Source organism: Myotis brandtii, unplaced genomic scaffold (assembly GCF_000412655.1).
Source record: "Myotis brandtii unplaced genomic scaffold, ASM41265v1 scaffold1338, whole genome shotgun sequence".
NCBI classification, from domain to species: Eukaryota; Metazoa; Chordata; class Mammalia; order Chiroptera; family Vespertilionidae; genus Myotis; species Myotis brandtii.
Window position 1 is genome coordinate 975918 of NW_005354749.1, and position 19903 is coordinate 995820.

A 19903-nucleotide genomic window follows, 5' to 3' on the forward strand; every position below is an offset into this window, starting at 1 on the left:
AAATGTTTCCACCTAGTTGTAAAGCAGGTAGTGTTCCTGGGCTGAAGAAACTGCAAGGAGGCTGGTCGCTAGGGAGAGAAAGCCGGAAGTTGCTATGTGACGTCATTACCTGGATGGTCGGACACTTAGCATATTAACCTTTTATATATAGAGATAATGTGCACCAAAACCCATGTAACCAATACCCAGATTTAAAACAGAAGGAGGAGACAAGTCACCACCACCACAGCATCCTAGAGGCTCTTTACTTGCTCCATTCCATTCGCTACTTCCAAGGATAACCGCTATCCTGACTTCTAACAGCACAGATCGATTTTACTTGCACTCTCCGGGGTCATCCATACTGGAGGATGCTGCTGCGGTTAATTCATTCACATCACTGTGTAGCATTTCATTGTGTGAATATGCTAAGAACTTGTGTTTATTTTACGGTTGATTGTCACGTAGGTGAGTTTCCAGTTTGGGGCAATTATAAATGTGGTACTTCTGCTTCCCGTTGCTTGAAAGGTGGAAACCCAAAGTTGACTGATCTGACCAGTTACCACACCCCACTTCCTCCCTCGGTCATTCTGCTCCACCACTTGGCCTCCAGTTAGTTCCTCAAAAGGACGCGCTCATCCTCATCTCATCGTCCTTACACATGCTGTTCACTTTCTCGGAAACTTTTCCTACTACTCGCTCACCCTCACACTTCAGGTCGTATGTCTGCAGACTCTTCTTCCTTCTTTATTCTTTGTTAATGTGTTTTTATTGATTTTTAGAGAGACAGGAAGGGAGAGGGAGAGAGAGAGAGATAGAAACATCAATGAGAGAGAAACATCGGCTGCCTCCTGCACAGTCCCCTCCAGGGATTGAGCCTGCAACCTGGGCATGTGCCCTGACCGGGAATCAAACCAGTGACCTCTTGGTGCATGGGTCAACACTCAGCCACTCGCAGGGCAGACTCTCCTTCCTTCTAACTCAAATCAGATTCTTGCTGGTTCTTCTTCCCCACACCACCCCCACTCTTCCCTCACAGCACTTAAGACCGTTCATAACTGCATATTCACGTATGTGATTATGTGTTTAATGCGCCAGTCCTGCTGAACTGAGCACATGCCTGACTTCTCTGCGACCATGTTGCTGGCACTTAGAATAGTACCAGGCACCGAATAGGAGCTCAGCACCTATTGGTTAAATGAGTGACTGAACTTGCCTCAGCCTCGAGGCGCCCCTGGTCAGGGGTACAGAAAAGCCTCGCTGTGCCGACCATCCCCTGTGCCGATGCTGCCTGGGGCGGACAGCAGAGCGTCCGTGTCTGAGGAAGTGGCCCTCGAGGTGACGTTTTATGGCGGCTGCACAAGCCCAGCAGAATCCACTCACACTGTCGTCTAAACAGTGTCCCCTGGAGGTGTGCAGTGCAAGGGGATCGATCTGAAGGAGACCGGGATGTAACCCAGCAGACAGGGAAGGAAATCAGGCAGCGGGCAGAGGCGAGAGCATGTGCAAAGGCAGGAAAGCATCACCAGGAAGTCGTGTTGGCAGAACAGCAAGCACTGGAGAGAGTGAGTGTGGGGGCAGGGGGACAGGGGGGAGGAGAGAGACCATGTTTATCTGAACCTGAGAGCTAAGCAGGGCGCAGATCATGAAAGGCCTGGCCCGCTCATTACGGAGCATGGCCTTTCTCCTGCAGGCAGTGGGGAGCCACCGAGGGCTTTAAAGCAAGGGCACATTCAGATGGACTTCCTTTGAACCTTGATTTCTCCTCCCGCAGAGCCTCTACACAGGAGGGTCCTGCGAAGCTCCAGCTCATCTTCCCTCCCACTTAGAATGTCACACACACACACACACACACACACACACACACACACACACACTTCCTTCCCCTCTAGTGAGCTCCCACCCCTACAGATCTCAGGCCGTCATCACTCCCTGACTGCCCACACTACACCGGAGCCCCCTGCCACTCCCTCCCGTAGCACCCAATAGCGCCCCCTTGCAGCGCGCCTCACAGTGACAATTGATACCTGTGTCTGTGGTTCTTAGGTGAAGTCCCTATCACACCAAATTGTGACTTCAATGGGGCCAAGAACCACACCTGTCCTTGCTCACCATCGCAGTCCCACTGCCGTCCCCGTGCCTGGCACGTACTAGGCACTCCATGGTCTGTGCCCTCTGGATGGCTGTTTGACAAAGGCCCTTCTGCCTGTTCCTGCGGAGAACCCGCTGGGAGGGCTGAGCCTATAAGCTGGAGCTTTGCTATAGTCGGTGTAGGGGGTGGGGGGTAGGGGGGGTATTGAGTACCTCAATTTGATCCCAGGGATGGTCATGCCCAACACCCCAGCGAGGAAATGCCAAAGGAGGCATTTTGGCCCCACGTCTGTCTGACTGCAGAACCTAACTCCAGTGACTGTATTTTCTTATTTTCTGTATTCTTGATGCTCCTGCATTTGGGGCCTTGATCCTAGAGAGACGGCCCCTCGCCTCCCAGAGCCGCTGTTCCTGGGACTTGCCAATGACTCCCCTGCAAGTGTGCCTTCGATATGCAAACCAGCAATCCGGTCCCTGCCCCAGCCATCTCCTTTATCTAAATCGCACCCACCAAGCCAGCGTTCCCTCTGCCCTAAGTCACCCCAGGGCCAGGTACTGGACAACTAGGCAGCCCTCCCCCAGCTCGGAGGCTGCCAAAATTCTCCAATCTTTCTAATCCTAAACTTACTCGCATACCTGAGCAGCCTCACCAGTCCCTTCCCACGAAATCCCCAATAATGGCTGTGGGCCACGCCCCCCTCCCCTCCCCCTGCCTCCTGACCAGCCCTGGTGCTTCCCGCATGGCCCTGCCTGGCGTGCGTGCGTGCGTGCTGCCTGTTTTTAGGGACCTGTGAGTGTAAACTTCTTTGTCCGTGACAGTCATTCCCATGCCTTACTGCACCTGATTAACACAAACCCTGGGTGCCAAGTTTAACACAAAAAGCCTTTAGTGTACCCAGGTGTCCCAGGATCCTGACTCCTAGAGGCTGTGACTGTGCAGCGAACTGACTCCCCACTGGCATCTCAGGGGCATCGGGGATGTTCGCCCATAATGAGAAGGAGGCGCCGGGGAGCCCTCGCCTCCTAGGAATCTGCCTGAGCCCCGCATCAGGCCCAGGCCCAGAGCTTCCTGCAATGGCCTGGGGACCAACCAGCTTTACAAATTATCAACATCTCCCCATTAGCTGCTGCAATATTAAATTGTGTGACTGGAAATGAATGAATAATCCCACGGGCGAGTGAGGGAGCCCGAGCAGCGGGGATTTAATAACAAGTCCTGCCCTCTCTCCAAGCGGAAGGTCTCCCTAATTAAATATTAAAGATCTGGCTGCACAGCTACAGCAAAAAAAATAAAAAAATTGCTTTTTCAGCAGCAGAGCTCTGGGACCCTTCCCCAGCAGACCCAGGTGCCGTGGAGTGGCCCCTTGGGGGCCCAAATGAGGGAGCATGGGACGGCACGCACAAGCACTGCGGGGTGCCAGGCACGGGCTCGAATGCCTGTCACACTTGGTCCTCACGGGACCCGGGGACGGGGGGTAGGATCGCATGCAAGTGGCAAAGTTGAGCTGCACAGCTACAGCAAAAAAAAAAAATTGCTTTTTCAGCAGCGGAGCTCTGGGACCCTTCCCCAGAAGACCCAGGTGCCGTGGAGTGGCCCCTTGGGGACCCAAATGAGGGCACATGGGACAGCACACGCAAGCACTGCGGGGTGCGCCAGGCACAGGTCTCGAATGCCTGTCACACTTGGTCCTCACGGGACCCAGGGACGGGGGGTAGGATCGCATGCAAGTGGCAAAGTTGGAATTTTCACCCAGTTCGATGCGGTTATAGCACACACACACATGATGTGCAGTTAAGAACAAGGGTTGTGTCGTCAGGAAGACCTGGATTTCAGTCCCAGGTCTGCCATGTCCAACTGTGCGGACTTGGGCAGGTCACCTTACCTCTCCAAGTCTCAGGTCCTTTGTCTTTAAGAGGGTAGCGGCGTGGAGCGCCCAGGGGTTTGGGGAGGGTTACGGGAGATAATGCACATGAAACTCTAGATGCAGGCTTGGTACCTAGGAAATGCTTCTGAAATGTCAGCTGTCAGCTGCTGTTCTGGTCAGTGGAACACACACACACACACACACACACACACACACCGTGTCTCAGAAATGCCTCTTCCAGAATGGAGAGTATCATCCAACCTACCGCCTCTAACCAGGCTGTGTCTTTCTTTTTCCCTCTTCTTTCCAGGTTCGGGGCAAGTTAGGTGGGGGCTGTGTAGCATCTATGAAGCGTATACTGCATGCCAGGTACACCTCCACCCATCAGCTCATTTAAGTCTCAAAAGAATGTGTGCTCGCTTCGGCAGCACATGTACTAAAATTGGAACGATGCAGAGAAAATTAGCATGGCCCCTGCACAAGGATGACACGCAAATTCGTGAAGCATTCCATTTAAAAAAAAGAATGTAACAGCCATTCAAAATCCGAACTCTCAAAGATAATCACTGCTAAGATGTTTATGTATGATATTCTAGAGGTAGATCAATAGATAGATAGATAGATAGATAGATAGATAGAAGATAATCATTGCTAAGATGTTTATGTATGATATTCTACAGGTAGATCAATAAATAGATAGATAGGTAGGTAGATAGATAAATAAATAGATAGATAGATAGATAGATAGATAGATAGATAGATAGATAGACAGACATTTCTTATTTTACAAAACCTGCTTTTCTCCTCATCTAGGAATATTTCTGAGAAATAATTTGAAATGTATACAAGGTTACATTTCACATCCCTAACCTGGTCCCACTGCTTCCTACCTTCCTAGATTCTGCTAATTAACACACTTATATTACATGTTTAATCTCTCCCTTTTAATTATGACTACCAGGACCTAGTTCTCCCTGCAGGGTCCTGGGCCAACTAAAATAAGAATAAAGAGGAAGTTCCTGATTCGCTAGAAAAAGTCTTCCCGGACACTTTCTCCAGCCTCTTATATTCTTGACGCCAGGCAGGCAGGCCTCCAGCCCTTAAGCTGCGGGCGCCGTCCCTGGCCCCCGTGTGTGCAATAGTGCCTCCCGTGACCACTTCTCTCTAGTGCTGTCACTTGCTTTATTTTTCATCCACAGCACGCAGCACCACCTCTGACCCCTGCTCTCCACCACCCAGGGCCTAGAGGAGTCGCTGGCACTTAGTAGCTACTCAGCAATTGTTTGTCGAATGAGTGAGTGGCGTTGTGAGAACAACTCTGCGTTGGCAGAAGGACGGACTTGAGTTTAATCCTGCTCTGCCAGGAATCCGGTGTGTGACCTTGGACCGGTCAGCCACGTCTGTGATGTTAGAGGGCAGGATAAAAGCATCTCTGTAATTCCTACGCTCTGTGGCTTACATAGCTTTGTTACCTGGTGAAGGTTGCTTTCGTGCTCAGAAAAGGGAAACAGAATTGGAAATGCTAAATGGGCGGCAGGCAGCTTGAGGCAGGGGAGGAGGGGACCCCGAAAACTATTTGGCGTCTCCCTTTCTGCCACCTAAGACTGGGTCTGCAAATGCTCAAGCGCTGACAATGTGGAAATCGTGGATAGAGGAAGCCGGTCCCTGACTTGCTGAGACAGAGAACCACAGAGACACATGAGCGGGTCCCTGAGGGACCCACAGGATGATCCCTGATGTCAGAAAGCATCTGACTGTCAATCAGGTGATGAGATTAGTCTTTGCTCTTCTGTTCGCTGTCTTTGTGACCCCAGGGATAGCTCATAAGATCTCTGATTCCATTTCTCCTAGTAAAACAGGGCAGTCTATCCCATTCCTGACGTGTGATGTTAGCAGCACAGAAGCAAACATCTGACACAGCCCAAATCGGGAGAAGCCCTCTCTAATCACAGGACACCCTTTTTCTCCATGTTGCCGAGGATCCAAAACATGAAATTCTGTCACGCTTTTAGATGATCACAGGACGCACGGAAGTCACCTGGGAAAACGTGGTGTGGAGGAGGAGGGTTGTTAAACAGGGATTGCAGACTCAGGCAGGTCATGTAGATTAGTGATGATGGATAACAACTGTCCATTGGTCTTAGTGTGGAGAGGTAATAGGGAGTAGTGGGGACTGTGGTTTACTAGCGAGCTCATGTCTGTCTAAAGCGAGCCACTGCTCCTCAGCTCCAGCCAGCTGCTGCCGGGTGGTAATGCAGGCCTGCATAGCTATCGCTTCAGATTCTAAAGAGAGCTAAAAATCCATCTTTTGTGTGGAATAAATGTTGACAAGATTCACAGTTAAAAGAAGTGAGACAACAGCTGTACCCTGAGGGCTGCCAGACTAGGATTTCCGAAGGAAGCTGTCCAACGAACGACGGAATTGGCCGCTAATTAGCCAAATGCTTTCCAGATATCCTCTTGGCTGCTGTCTCGAGGCTCTTCATGTATTTCCTAATTAGCTCCTTGTAGCTCTACACACTCTTAGCAAACAATGAGCGCTTACTAAGCACCTACTAAGTGCAAAGCGGACACTGGACATCACCTGGGGAGTGAGATACAAAAAATAAAAACCAACCAAACAGGAACAAGGCACCATCTCCTCACCCCACCCGACTCTGGTAAAAGAAAGCTCCAACCCCCAAAGGTAGATCGGGTATCTGTTGGTGATTATTGAAGACTAGAGGCCCGGTGCACAAAATTCGTGCATGGGGGGGGTCCCCTCAGCCCAGCCTGCACCCTCTCCAATCCTGGACCCCTCGGGGGATGTCTGACTGCCGGTTTGTCCACGAAGTCTGCTGCTCAGTCGTTTGGTCACCCCTCACTAACCCCCCTGCTGGCCTGGTTGCCCCACACAGCCTGTTCGGTCATCCGTTTGGTTGTTTCAGTTGCGACGGTCGCTTAGGCTTTTATATATATAGATGGTAAGTGCTTCTGGAGTTTGGACAGAAAGAGAGCTTTCCACGTGGCATTCTGTGAGAGCTGCCAGAGGAGGTGGCTCTTAAGCCAGGTTGAGAGAGTGGCTGGGGTTGGGGTCCGCTGATCCCACGCTCTGGCAGAGACAGGGGTCCAGACACCAGCAGACTGTGGCTGCACAGAAAACCCACGCTGGGCAATTGCGGGGAACTGTGCTAGAAAGGTAACCTGGGCCCCAGAGCAGACCCTTCCATGCCAGCTGGGGAATCTGGGCCTTTATCCTGAAGATTCCTCAGCAGGGGGGTGGTGGTTTGTAGAGGGGCAAACTGATGGAGGGGTGCCCCTGTCCTCCTGCTTTCTCCAGAGTGAGGGGTCTGGGCAAGGGCCCCAGGCTTCCTCCACATCCGACTCCCACCTCTTGTTTATTTCAGCCCAAATAGAACAGGCAGACAGAGCTTCCCCAGACAGTGGCACGCAGGCTGCTTCCGTGGGGGGTGGAGGAGGCCTTCATGTAATGATCTGAGTCTTGAAACAATTCCAAGAGGCGGCGGGCCTTCTAAGTAGGCAGTATTTCCTTTTTTTTTTTTTTTTAATGATGGTTTCATTTTCCATTTTTATTGGCCCTTCACTGATTGCTCCCGGGCTCTCTGACTGGCTGTGAGCTGCGCTGACATTTATAGAAATCAATACATTAATAAATCACGAAGTTCATAATGTCTGATTTGCTTCTAAATGAGACAGAACTATTATCACCATAAAGTTGCACATAAAATAGGCCCAATTGTGATGTATTGTGTAGTCTAATCAAAGGCATTGGAGTGAGTAACCTTTCCCCAAAAGAGGGAAGCAATCAGGGCTGAATAACTTCATTAATAATTCAAGGTGTGTCTGCCCAGGCTTCATTTATTCAGCGCACAGTTAAGAGGCTACCGAGCCGAGGCCTGGAGATGACACCTCGCCACCTCCTCCCTGCCTCGGAGACACCCGCTCTCCCAGGACCTGGCTGCAGGCCTGGCGCTGGGCTGTTCTGCGCCAGTTGGGGGTGATGTCCAGCTTCCTTCTCCAGCTAAGAAATGGACCAAAGCAGTTCACATGCTGACTGCCTGGATTATTAAGGGCAGAGGACTGGAGCCATGTAGTAACTCTCAGGGAGAAGAGGCAGGGCATTTTCTCAAGGGCTTACGTGGTTACGCCCACGTGCTCATGCTCCAGGCTGTGTTTCCTGTGTCCCCCACTCACAGTGCTCTGCGCTGTTCCACGCACCTGCGGACCGAGGTGCTCGGTGCTCCTTCATCCAGAGTCTTGTGTTTGCGCGTGTCCGCCGCAGTTGATACAGATTGACAATGCTCACTTACGCCACTTCATGTCCAACTGAACTGGCACCTGGGTGCCTCTGACAGAGTGAATCCCAGAACGAGAAAATCTTCCTGTGTTAAAGAGAAGCACATTTCATTACCTAGATCAGTGGTTCTCGACCTTCTGGCCCTTTAAATACAGTTCCTCATGTTGTGACCCCCAACCATAAAATTATTTTCATTGCTACTTCATAACTGTAATTTTGCTACTGTTGTGAATCATAATGTAAATAAGACCATCCTCTCTCCCCAAGATGGTCTTAGGCGACCCCTGTGAAAGGGTCGTTCGACCCCCAAAGGGGTCGCGACCCACAGGTTGAGAACCGCTGACCTAGATCCATCAGAAAACGCATAATCTAGACCTAGAAACTAGCTAACAGATGTGAATATTGGATTCTACTGTGGAGAATGACCCTGAAAAATCATAGTCATAGTATGTGTTCTAACATTTTTTGGAGCACCTACTATGTGCATAGAGCACTTGACATACCTCATTTAGATTGAAGGAAGGCATGATTAGTCTGATAACCATATCTCTCCTAGGGACATTGAGATGATTAGATCGATTGTGAAATTATTACCATGCTCTCTGCATTCCCCAACATAGGCACTCAATCCAAGGATACGTTAGTACTGAATTCCAGCCAACGCTCACCTGGCCAATCTCCAGTATTTCCCCACCTGTGATTATTTTGCACTAGAGGCCTGGTGCATGAATTTGTGCATGGGTAGGGTCCCTCGGCCTGGCTGGTGATCGGGGTCATCAGGGCCATTGGGGCCCGCTGGCCAGGGGGAGGAGCCGCAGGAGGTTGGCTATGGGAGCTCACTGACCACCAGGGGGCAGCTCCTGCATTGAGCATCTGCCCCCTGGTGGTCAGTGCATTGTCATAGTGACCGATCCTTCTGTTGACTGGTCATAACGGTCACTTAGGCTTTTATATATAGATGGTGTACAGAAGTTTATTTTCACACTAACAACAAAGAAAGGGTATATTTGTTGGGTTTCAGTTGCTGAACCTACAGTATGAAGTTGGTTTGAGGACCTGAGCACAAGGATTTGGGAGTGTTGAACATGTGCCCACTCTCCTCAAACAGCAGGAGTGTGTGAGCCAGCTGGGTCAGGCTGGGGTCGTGCACTTCCCTTCCCAAATCCGTATCCAGCGACTTCATGCTGATCCTGAACTAGTCCCTGGTGAGACTATTCACATCAGGAAATTAGAAAATGCTGTTAATCGGGCTCTCCTCTCCCCGCCACCCCTGCTCTCCCCAGTCCCAAGAGCCAGTGTTTAGGCTCTTCACAGCCCACCAAAGCGAGCCCTCTGTAGAGGCGCCACCACCTGGCAAGTCATGAAGCTGTCTGGGCTGAAAGACAGGCGTGCACACCTTAGCCTGACCTTGATCTTGTGAGTTTCCATGGATGAGAAAATCAAGCATGTCACACTTGCAGCCAGCGGGCCGCAAGCCTCGTTTAAACATGCCGCGAGTTTGACATGTTTGCAAGCCAACCTGAGATAAGTTCTATTCACGTGGCAATTTTACTTTTCCTTTGAGAAATTTCTTCGAGCTCTCTCTGCACCTTCATTTTTCCATCTTAAAACTACAAGTGCCCTTGCCCTAACCAGTTTGGTTCAGTGGATAGAGCATCGGCCTGCAGACTGAAGGGTCCTAGGTTCGATTCCGGTCAAGGGCATGTACCTTGGTTGCAGGCATATCCCCAGTGGGGGATGTGAAGGAGGCAACTGATTGATGTTCCTCTCATCGATGTTTCAAACACTCTATCCCTCTCCCTTTCCCTTCCTCTCTATAAAAAATCAATAAAATATATTAAAAAAAAAAACTACAAGTGCCCTTGAAAATTTTCCATACATAGTGTATTTCAATTCTCTGACCTCTCTCCCCACATGAGGGTGTGGAGAGAGGTCAGAGAACTGAAATACACTACTCCTCCCACCCCCATTTGCAATGAATTGTCATTTTTTGCTTCCCATTCAAAAGGAGCAACAAAATCCCACCCATGTAATCCTCTTATTTCCTGCAGAAATCTTCTAGACCCACATGTGCTCTGTCCCCAACACAGTGACCGCGCTCATTAACTGGCCACCTGCATGTGCTGGAACTTCAGGGCCGTGTCCAGCTGAGACCAAAGGAGAAACGGCAGGAGGTGTCCCCAGTGTGGCCTGAATGCTGTGGTGGCAGGATTTGGGCCTCATTTGACTAATTGCTCCCTGGAGCTGGGGTCCCTGCCAGAGCTGCCTCCGTCAACAGAAGTTTCATCCAGACAAAGAGGTCCATCACCTGAAACATCGCCTGGGGATTTCTGCCCCTGGGAGATGCTACCATGAACCTGGCATTTCTGTTTTGCAGTCTGGCCAGGGTCTTAGCTGCACTAAAGCATTGCGTGGGAGGTGAGGGGACACACGGGTGGGTCCCTCATGTATTGGCCTTGCTCTTCCTCCTCCTGCAACAACGCATGGGGCTCCTTCTCTCTGCCAGCCCTGGCCTCTACATGCCTCACTTCTTTCCCAGGAGTGTCTCTGTGTTCTCAGTCTCGGTGAAAAAAATGTGTGACTGTTACACAACAGGATTGTGATTGCTGTCATAAACTGGGTAGTGACTTTGTGGACTTTCAATAATTTCATTACGTTTCCATCACTACCCTCCCAAGAAGTTGCAAGGTGCATCCAACATCCCTTCCCACACACCCTCGCTTGGGGAGAGAGGTCAGAGAACTGAAATACACTGTGTATGGAAAATTTTAAATCATTTGATCTTGAAAACCTCCCATCTAATGGAAGTAGCAGTACTCAAAGATTTTTTTATAGGACTTTTTTTTTTTAGAGCATGTTGAGGACTGAGGTGGGAATGAATGAGGAATGTATAGATTTAATTTTGCTTAAAAGAGGCAGGAGGGTTTCAAGATAAAGAGAACAAATGCTTGGAGCAAAAATGAGCTTGAGTTTTATTGAACCAAGAAGACTAAAAAAAAATGTCTGGAACACTCAGGAAATCGTTATCAAGGCTCGGCTCAGTGCTCCTGGGACCCGTTGTTAGTTTATAACATTCAGAGCTGAGGAGCCGTGTGTGCTGGTGTGGGCTGTCGGAGCCTCCGCCTCCAGGCTACCCTTCAGGACCAAACGGAATTCCTTCCCGTCTCTGCTCCACATGGGCACCAACAAGGATCTTCACCCCATTATATTGGGGTATCAGAAAGATGGTGCTAAACCCTTCCAGAACAAACCAATCAACCATCTTTAAGGAGAGAGCAAAGGTGACACTTTCAGGTGCCAGCTTGCCATCGCTGATGTCATCTCCAATGGAAGCAACACAGCTTAGGCAGCACCGAAAATGGACCACTGTCTCACTAGAAATGTGGTATCACGAGGAAGCACGGCATTCAGTTGTCTGCACACGGCCACCTAAGTTATCTGTAGCTCAAGTATAACATGATCTTTTAAACTCCCTTCTAGGTAGAGTTTCAGTAGCATCCCACAGTTTTGATATGCCATGTTTTCATTATCATTTAGTTCAAAATACATTCTAATTTCCGTGAGATTTCTTTCTGGACACATGGGTAACTTGGGAATTCGAACCATACTGCTTGATTTCCAAACATTCTGAGATTTCCTCATTTTCCTCTTGTTCTTTCTTTTTTAAATATATTGTTATTGATTTTTAGAGAGAGGAGAAGGGAGAGGGAGAGAGAGAAGCGTCGATGTGAGAGGGAAACATTGATTGGTTGCCTCCTGCACACACCCCAACGGGGGATCCAAACCCACAAGCTGGGATGTGGGCTGACTGGGAATCGCACCTCAGCCTTTCGGTGCCTGGGAGGATGCTCAACCAACCGAGCCACGCCAGCCAGGGCTCGTCTTGCTCTTGATTTCTTGCTTAATTCCGCTCTGGACAGAAAACACCCTGCACAATTTCAAGTCTTTGCACTTTGTCGAGGTTGGCTTTATGACCCAGGGAGGGTCGTTTCGGTGAATGTTCTATGTGCACTTGGAAAGGACGCACGGCACCCTGTGACTGTTGGGGAAAGAGCCCTGTGTGTGTCCATGAGGCCAAGTGTGTTAACTGCGTTGCTCACATCTCCTGTCCCTGAGTGATTCTTTGTTGTTTATCAGTTATTGGAGAGGTGCTTTTAAATCTCCAGCTGTGGTTGTGAATTTGCTATTTCTCATTTTAGTTTTGTCAGCCCTTATGTGTATTTTGAAGCTGTATTATTAGTGCACACTAACTTAGAATCGTTGAATCTTACGAAAGCTCTCTCTTCCTCTCTAGCAAAGTGTCTTGCCTGAAAGTCTCTGATATCTGGTGTTAAAATAGCCATGCAGGCTTTTGTTGATTTTGGTTTGCATCCTGTATCTTTTTCCATCCTTTCAGTTTGACCTTTCCTGTGCCCTTATGCTTGCAAGCAGCACTTAGTTGGGGTTTGGCTTTTACTGGGCGATGGCTCTCTTGTATTGAAGGTGTTCCATTTGCCTTGGCGAGCCTGCGGAAAACTCTGTTTGGCTCTGCAACCTTTTGGCTTTGGCCTAATTTCTCTTGAACTGTCCACTAAGAATTAGCAAATGCCTAGGGAAGAAGCAGTCCAGGGGGTCAGGCCCATTGCTCTGTGACCCCCCCAGGCTTGGCCCCTCAGTTCCTGGGTGTCTCAATAGCACTGTCCAATTTCTGTCTTCCCAGACTGCTGCAGGTCACGCTCCCATCCTTACATCTGAGTTTGTAATCCCTGGTCTGTGTGTGTACCAGCCTGAGAGAACTCCGTATGAGCAGACAGGATGTCCTTCCTCTCTCCCTGGCATGCCAGAGAAGCCCAGTCCATGTGAAAATGCTCCTGATGGGTTTTTAGGGCAGTGAATCTGTTCTGCAGGATACAGGGCATTATACTTGTGTCAAAACCCATAGAACTGTACCGTGGGAAGAGTGACGGCTAATGTAAACTATGGACTTCAGTTAAAAATAATCTATTAATCTTGTTTCGTCCGTTGCAACACATATGTCAGACCAAAGCAAGATGTTAATAATAGGGGACACTGTGAGGCTGGGTGTGTGGGAACTCTCCCCATTTTCTGTAAAGCTAAAACTGCTCTCAAAAGAAAGTCTATTCAAAAAAATAAATACCAATGCTACTTATGCAGAGGGGTAGAAGAGGGCAACTAAGTCCAGCAAAATAAGTCTCTCGTATGAAATTCAGGTCGGCAGACAAGAGCAGAAACACTTACCCCTGGATGCCCCCGACAGCACCACTTTGGGAGGCAGCAGGAAACGAAGTCCCTCCTGTCAGGGAGTGACTAAAACACCCTTAAGGTGGCGGCTGGGCTGCCTTCCACAGTCTTGTTCGAGGTACTGGCAGGACAGGAGGAAGTTCAAGTAATGGCCTGCAGAGGAAAACCAGGCTGATCCCGGTGTAGACTCCCAGTGGGGGAGCAGCAAATAGAGCCCCTGTGTCCCACTCTCTGGGACCTGGGGCCCCCACTCCACGCTGCCATGAGGATTTTCTAGGGCTGATGTTTTGTCTTGTTTTATTCTCCGCATCACGGGGAACCCACGTCCACTCCGCTCACATGTCCTAATGTGCTAGTTGGGTTTTTAAAGGGCCCTTTTCCTTTTCTGCATCTTTGTTACCTACCAGCCTGAAAAGGGACGAGATCTGTAGATTGTAAGCTCCATGAGAGCAGGGGACAGAGTTATTTCATTCACTGATACATAGGGTGGGACAACTGTAAACGTCCTTTTGCCCCTCCCGGTATGTACAGTAGATACTTCATGGATTGTTGTTAAAGAATCGGCTTCAAATCACCAAGTAGCGGAGAGGGGCAATGGGGCCTCCATTGTGGAGGGTATCTCTGAGCCACTCTTCAAGCAAACGCGCAGGTATTTCCGAGGCCCATCCACATCCGCGCATCCTCTGCCCCATGCCATCCCATCTCTCTTCCGGCTGCATGGCTGCATGGCTGCGGGCATGCTCAGTGAGCCCCCTGCTGGGAGCCGCGGGCACTGCAAGCTGACCCATCGCTCTTGCCTGTTCTCACGGTGGGGAAAGGCCAGGGAGAGGTCAGCCCAGCTCCCCTGCAACACCTCTTGGCCTGGGTCGAGCTGGACGGTGACCTAGACTCCCTCGGAGCGGATGCTCCCTGGAAAATGAAAGTGTGTTTTGCTTTTTTGATGAATGGATTTGGTAAAATGTTTTCTTACTTTTTCCTAGACATCGCCTGGTGGTATTACCAGTATCAGAGAGGTAAAAAAGCTTAAACTAATTTGACTCCTTGGTCACATTACTTTCAAAGGAAGAGCTATTTAACTGAGTGTTCAGGTTTTCTAAGAAGTCTTCTCGCTCACCAACTTTCTGTGCCCCGTGTTCACAGACCCCACCTGCACGGAAACCGTTGGAAACGTCCTTTTAGAGACAACTTATGAGGAAAGCTCTGCTCCCCGAAGCATCGGATATGTTTTCCTCTCCTGGGCAATGAAACATATATAAGAGCTCAGCGCCAATTTGTGGCTCAAGTGTAGTAACTGCGTAGAACAAATGACCTGAATTTCTGTGTTCTCTTGGTCCCTGTGGTCTTGACCTCCTAATCGAATCCACATTTTCTGAGGCTGTTTTTCTTATTACTTTACCTCTTATTATTGTATTATATTTATTTCATATAATTGCTCCAATCCCTTTGTGCAACAAAGTGGAATGTGTTAAGCAAATAGTGAGGGAGCGAGAAGGTTAGGTAGACGGAGTGGGGTGAGGCAGGAGAAAGGCAGGCAGGTGTGAGGGTATGTACCACAGATCAGGAGCCAAAAGCTGAAACGCCTCCGGGGCCAGGAAGGCGGCATAGCTGACGTAGGTGAACCAGAGGGGACGGAGGGAGCCCTGGAGGGCACAGTCACTGCTCAGCTCCAGGAAACAATTGCCTTGTGACAACTCGAGACCGAAGCTTCCGATAATCCCATTTCCCGAGGGAAATCAGAAACCCAAACGTGCACATGAATCCCTCATCTTTAAATCTTGGCAATGCGTTCCAAAAAAAATTATAGCACATGTTATAGGCCGAACAAGACCTATCTCTGGGCTGTGTTCACGCCAAGGGACACCACTTTGTAACCTCAAAACTGCTTGGGTGGGTATGAAGTCCAGCCAGAGACTGCAGGCTGGAAAAACTATTTTTCCGTCCAGGGAGAAGGAGATGGTCATGGCCATGGTTATGGGCCTGACAGAGGAGGCGCCTCACCAGGGAGAAGACCAAAGGCGTGGGTCCTCCTGCTCCTCATAGTCTAAGGCTCTGACTTGTACACAGGCCAGAGCTTGCTGGGGGCAGACCCACTGGAAGGCTGGCTACAAGCCCATTTCCAATTTGCGCTCAAGGGAAGCAGAAGCTGTTGCAGAGGCACGTGGAAGCGAGATCTATACCAGAGGCCTGGCCGGCTGGACTCTGGGTCCAGGTCTGTCACCAGCTGTCGATGACAGCAGGCCTGGGATTCAGGAGAAGCCACTTAATGGAAGAGGTCACCTGTGCCAGCTCTTCACCTGGGCTCCGTGGGGGTGAGAGATATAGGAAGTCACTGAGAGAACTCAAGGCACAATGCCATGCGGCAGAGCCTCCCCTTTTCTGAGGGCCCGAAGCTTTCATCCCACACTCGGAAGAGCTGTGACCCCCAAAATGTAAGGACCACTTCCTCTGCATCATCTTCTCCAGCCTCTCCTTCTGCATCCTCTGCAGTTGGTTATTCGATCTGGTTTTCGCTACCCCCAGTGAGAGATGGTGCATCGCTTTCTAAGGTGCTCCTGCTTAGAGAACTCTTTATGTGTCAGAACACCCATCTCCCTGATGTTTGCGTGGAGAGGGCAATGGCCCCCCACTCCCCACCACACACAGGGTTTAGTGGCTTACGGGCATGAAAACATTTTACAAACTAAAAGTACTTGACAAACAGGTTTGCTCATCTCTAGGTTAATTTTCTACCATCCACGCTCAATCTTGGGAACTGGCTCGTCATTATTTTTAATAACAAAAATAATAACAACAAGCAACCTTTGGCCTCAGAGACTCTTAACAAACCTCCAAAGAAACCATCAAGCAGGCCCCTCACCTACTAATGCTGTTTCCTCTTCCTCCACCCAGGGACTCTCCGGGGCCAACAGGAGGGTGCAAAAACCCCTGAGGCCCCTTCCCAGTGTCTGCAGAGTGTACGTACAGTGGCCAAGCCACGAGGCATCCCAGGAAAGGGAGGAGAGAGCTGGCGTGAGACACAGGAATGCCTCCCCGCTCCAAGGTTGCCTCAAGTGTAGGCCAATTAGTCGTTTCCATTTGCCCGTCATGGCACAAGGAGGGTCACACTCGGCACAGATTTACAAAGAAAGAGATTAAAGTTGAAAATAGCACATTAGTGGGGGAAAGGATGATTCCCTAAAACTTTTGCTTCTATGTGTGTGTATGCTGACTGGATTGCTGTGTGAACTCGAGTTCTTACTAATTAACAGTAAGAGAACCGAGAGCCGCGGGTTTAAGCCCCGCCTGCCCGTGTGCAGGCTGCTTCCAGCATCTCCAGTCCAGAGACATGGATTTCCCTCCATGGCTGCTGTCACCGCAGCCTGACAAGGAGAGGGTGGCGGGAAAGGAAAATAAAACAAAAGCTCGCCAGGCGATGCCCGAATATTCAGGTGTTACAGAACCCGTTTGATATGGGAATCGATCCCGCTGCCCAGACAGCAAACTAATCATTTGTTAATAAAGTCCAGTTCTACCTTAATGGGTTTAATATTTGATATTTCAATAACTACTTAGTGCATTTTTAATAAAAGAGATGGCAGGCAAGTGCAGTTTCTGAGTCAGACTCTCTCAGACTCAGGAGGAATTCAGTCAGGAACTGAATAGAAAGAAGACGATCTTGTAAAAATATATTTTAGGCTTCTAGGTAAGATAAATGGGGAAAGGTATACTAGACACCTTCAAAAATACACCATTTCTTCCAAAAATACATTTGTATCTTCCTCACTTACATTTTAACATAACTTTTGCCTCTTTTCAATGTTAAATATCTGTGCGTTTTATAATTGACTTTTAGAGAGAGGGGAATGGAGAGAGAAAGAGAGAGAGATGAGATCGAAACATCGATTGGCTGCCTCCTGCATCCCCTACTGGGGATCAAGCCTGCAACCCGGGCACGAGCCCTGACCGGGAATCAAACCTTTCAGGACGACGCTCCAAACAACTGAGCCCACACCGGCCAGGGCTCTCTGTACATTTTTACGTAAAATTGCAATTGAATCTAATGCCAGGCGATTTAAACCAACAATTTGATTTGTATTTTAAAATGAGCTAAAGAAAATATGAGCATTCTGAATTAGATTTATGTGGGGGTTTGTTGTTCGTTTGTAATTGCTACTTGTTAGCTGCAAACATAATAACAATTAAAGGCTCTGTGAGAGTTACAAGGAAATTGGCCACTGTGGCCATGTTGTCTAAACAGAGGATCTTACTTACGTTGACTAATCTGTCCTGCTCCCAAGCAGGACAAGGTGATATGTATTGCCAGGCACATAAGAGAGATGATGACAAGGAATTGTCACCAAATTCCTCGGCCTCTCCCTTGGAAACCCAGCCAAACGCCCGTTCCCTTGGGGGAAGGTGCAAGATTCAAACTCACTTTGATGGATCCCTTTCCTCTTGAAATCCAAGTAGCAAAAGGAAAAGTGGTGCGAAGAGGCAGACACTGACTAGAGTGGTGCCCGCAGAGTCACGCACGGCTCACCTGTTGTCTCAGGGAGAAACCCCGCCCGTCCGCACTCTCCGTGGCCGCGGGATGTGCCAGGGTGGGTGTCCGTTCCCCGCAGCTGCCCACCTCGCCACTATTCTCGCCAGCCCAGACCTGCAGTCGTTCAATATATGGATTTGGTAACGCCTGCATGGCAACGATGGGCAGGAAAGGTTAGCTGGTAATTGATTCTTGATGGGAGTAAATTCATAGAAAGCATTCTGGCAGCGCCCAGAGGGAACACTCACTCACCCTTCTGGGATGGAAAGACGACGAGAGTTCCGCCTGTTTGGGTTTGTGATCCTTCGGCAGGAGGTGGGCAGAGCTCTCGCTTTAATCGACGGACACCTTTTACATCGCTGGTGCAAAATGAGATTGCACTGTGGTTAAACTGCCACTTAAAACAGCGATTTTGAGAGCCCGTCAATGCGTTAGAAGCTTTCATGTATAAAAAGTAGCTCCCATTTCAGCCCTGTTCCCATGATGTCAGGCCAGCTAGTAAATATTACAAAATGATACTGTAAAATACATCCCTATTTTTTAATTTATATTCATGCTGTAATTTGAACTTTTTGCTGGATCGTGCTAGCCTTTCTCTAGTTGTCCAAAATGGTGAGAGTTTACTCCATACTTTTATTTTTTTTAATTGATTTCATAGAGGAAGGGAGAAGGAGAGAGCTAGAAACATCAAAGATGAGAGAATCATTGATCAGCTGCCTCCTGCACGCCCCACACTGGGATCCAGTCCATAACCTGGGCCTGGGCCCTGACGGGGAATTGAACCGTGACCTCCTGGTTCAACGCTCAACCACTGAGCCACGCCAGCCGGGCTAATATATGCTTTTTTGATAGCCTTGTTTCCCTTTGCTGTTTGGAGGGTGTGGATCAATCTGCTCACTTACCTGTGTCTCTACTAGAATATTCCGATGTTCAGTGCGCAGCACATTGAATATGCAAAGAAATCATTTTAAAAGAAAGGGGAATGTTTCCATGTGGGCTTATTTTTAGCACCTCCGCTGTCAGCCTCACAGGGAACATGTTTCTCTCCAGCACCGAGCTCCTCCCCTGGGGTCTGACCTGGAGACGGTGGATGGTGGTGAGACAGACAGGGACCGGGCAAGGATCCAGGCAGGAAGGTCCTCTGCAGGGTGGTCCCGGCCCGTGGCCCTGTGTCCCGGGTCACGACCCTGGAGACAGCCCCGACTGGTCTGACAGCGACCCCCGGTCAGCATCCCAATGCCATCTCCTCCGGTTCCAGATAAGATTGAAGACGAGCTGGAGATGACCATGGTTTGCCACCGGCCTGAGGGCCTGGAGCAGCTGGAGGCCCAGACGAACTTCACCAAGAGGGAGCTGCAGGTCCTCTATCGGGGCTTCAAAAACGTAAGACCCTCGGCCCCCGGAGGCCCCGCCGGGCTCCCCTGGGGCTGAGCTCTCCCATCGGTGTCGCTGTGAAAGGAGGGAGGTCGGTTCTATAAAGTGCACGTGAGGCAAGGCCGCCTGGCAGGAAAGAAGGACTCCAGGCAGGATGGGTTCCAGCTCAGCATAACCCGTTCACACTCTATGGTTGGTGCCTCAGAAACAATGGGGTTTAGGGGCTGCTAACCCAGCTGGCAGCACTGATACATAAGCCTGAAAGCCAGCGTGTTCATTTACCATTTATTTCAGGTACTGAACCTCATGATAGTCTTGTTGGGAAGATCCTGTTAGGCCCATTTTACAGCGAAGGACACTGAGGGTCAGAGACTGACTCAAAGTCACAAAGCTTAGAAGGGGCAGAGCCAGGAACCAAACCCAGGTCCTTCTCCTCCCAGAGTCCAAACGCTTCCTCCTCCCAGCCCATTCTCTGAGGAAGTCTCATCATTCTGCAAAGCCACTTTGGTCCTAAGGTGGGGCTGCCCGGCCCCC

The 19903-nt window shown here is 49.7% G+C and overlaps 1 protein-coding gene across 6 annotated transcripts in view; it reads left to right on the forward strand.

Moving 5' to 3' along the window:
* KCNIP1 (Kv channel interacting protein 1) overlaps positions 1 to 19903 on the forward strand; it is a 259179-nt gene that overhangs the window by 233882 nt on the left and 5394 nt on the right. For 2 of the 6 annotated variants that reach the window (XM_014534872.1, XM_005860363.2), the window contains exons 2-3: positions 14454 to 14486; positions 19254 to 19378. In XM_014534872.1, the coding sequence (XP_014390358.1) occupies positions 14454 to 14486; positions 19254 to 19378 (158 nt within the window). Of the gene's footprint in view, positions 1 to 6616; positions 6622 to 14453; positions 14487 to 19253; positions 19379 to 19903 lie in introns of those variants that run through there. The other 4 variants (XM_005860365.2, XM_005860364.2, XM_014534873.1 and 1 more) reach the window with 3 other exon arrangements.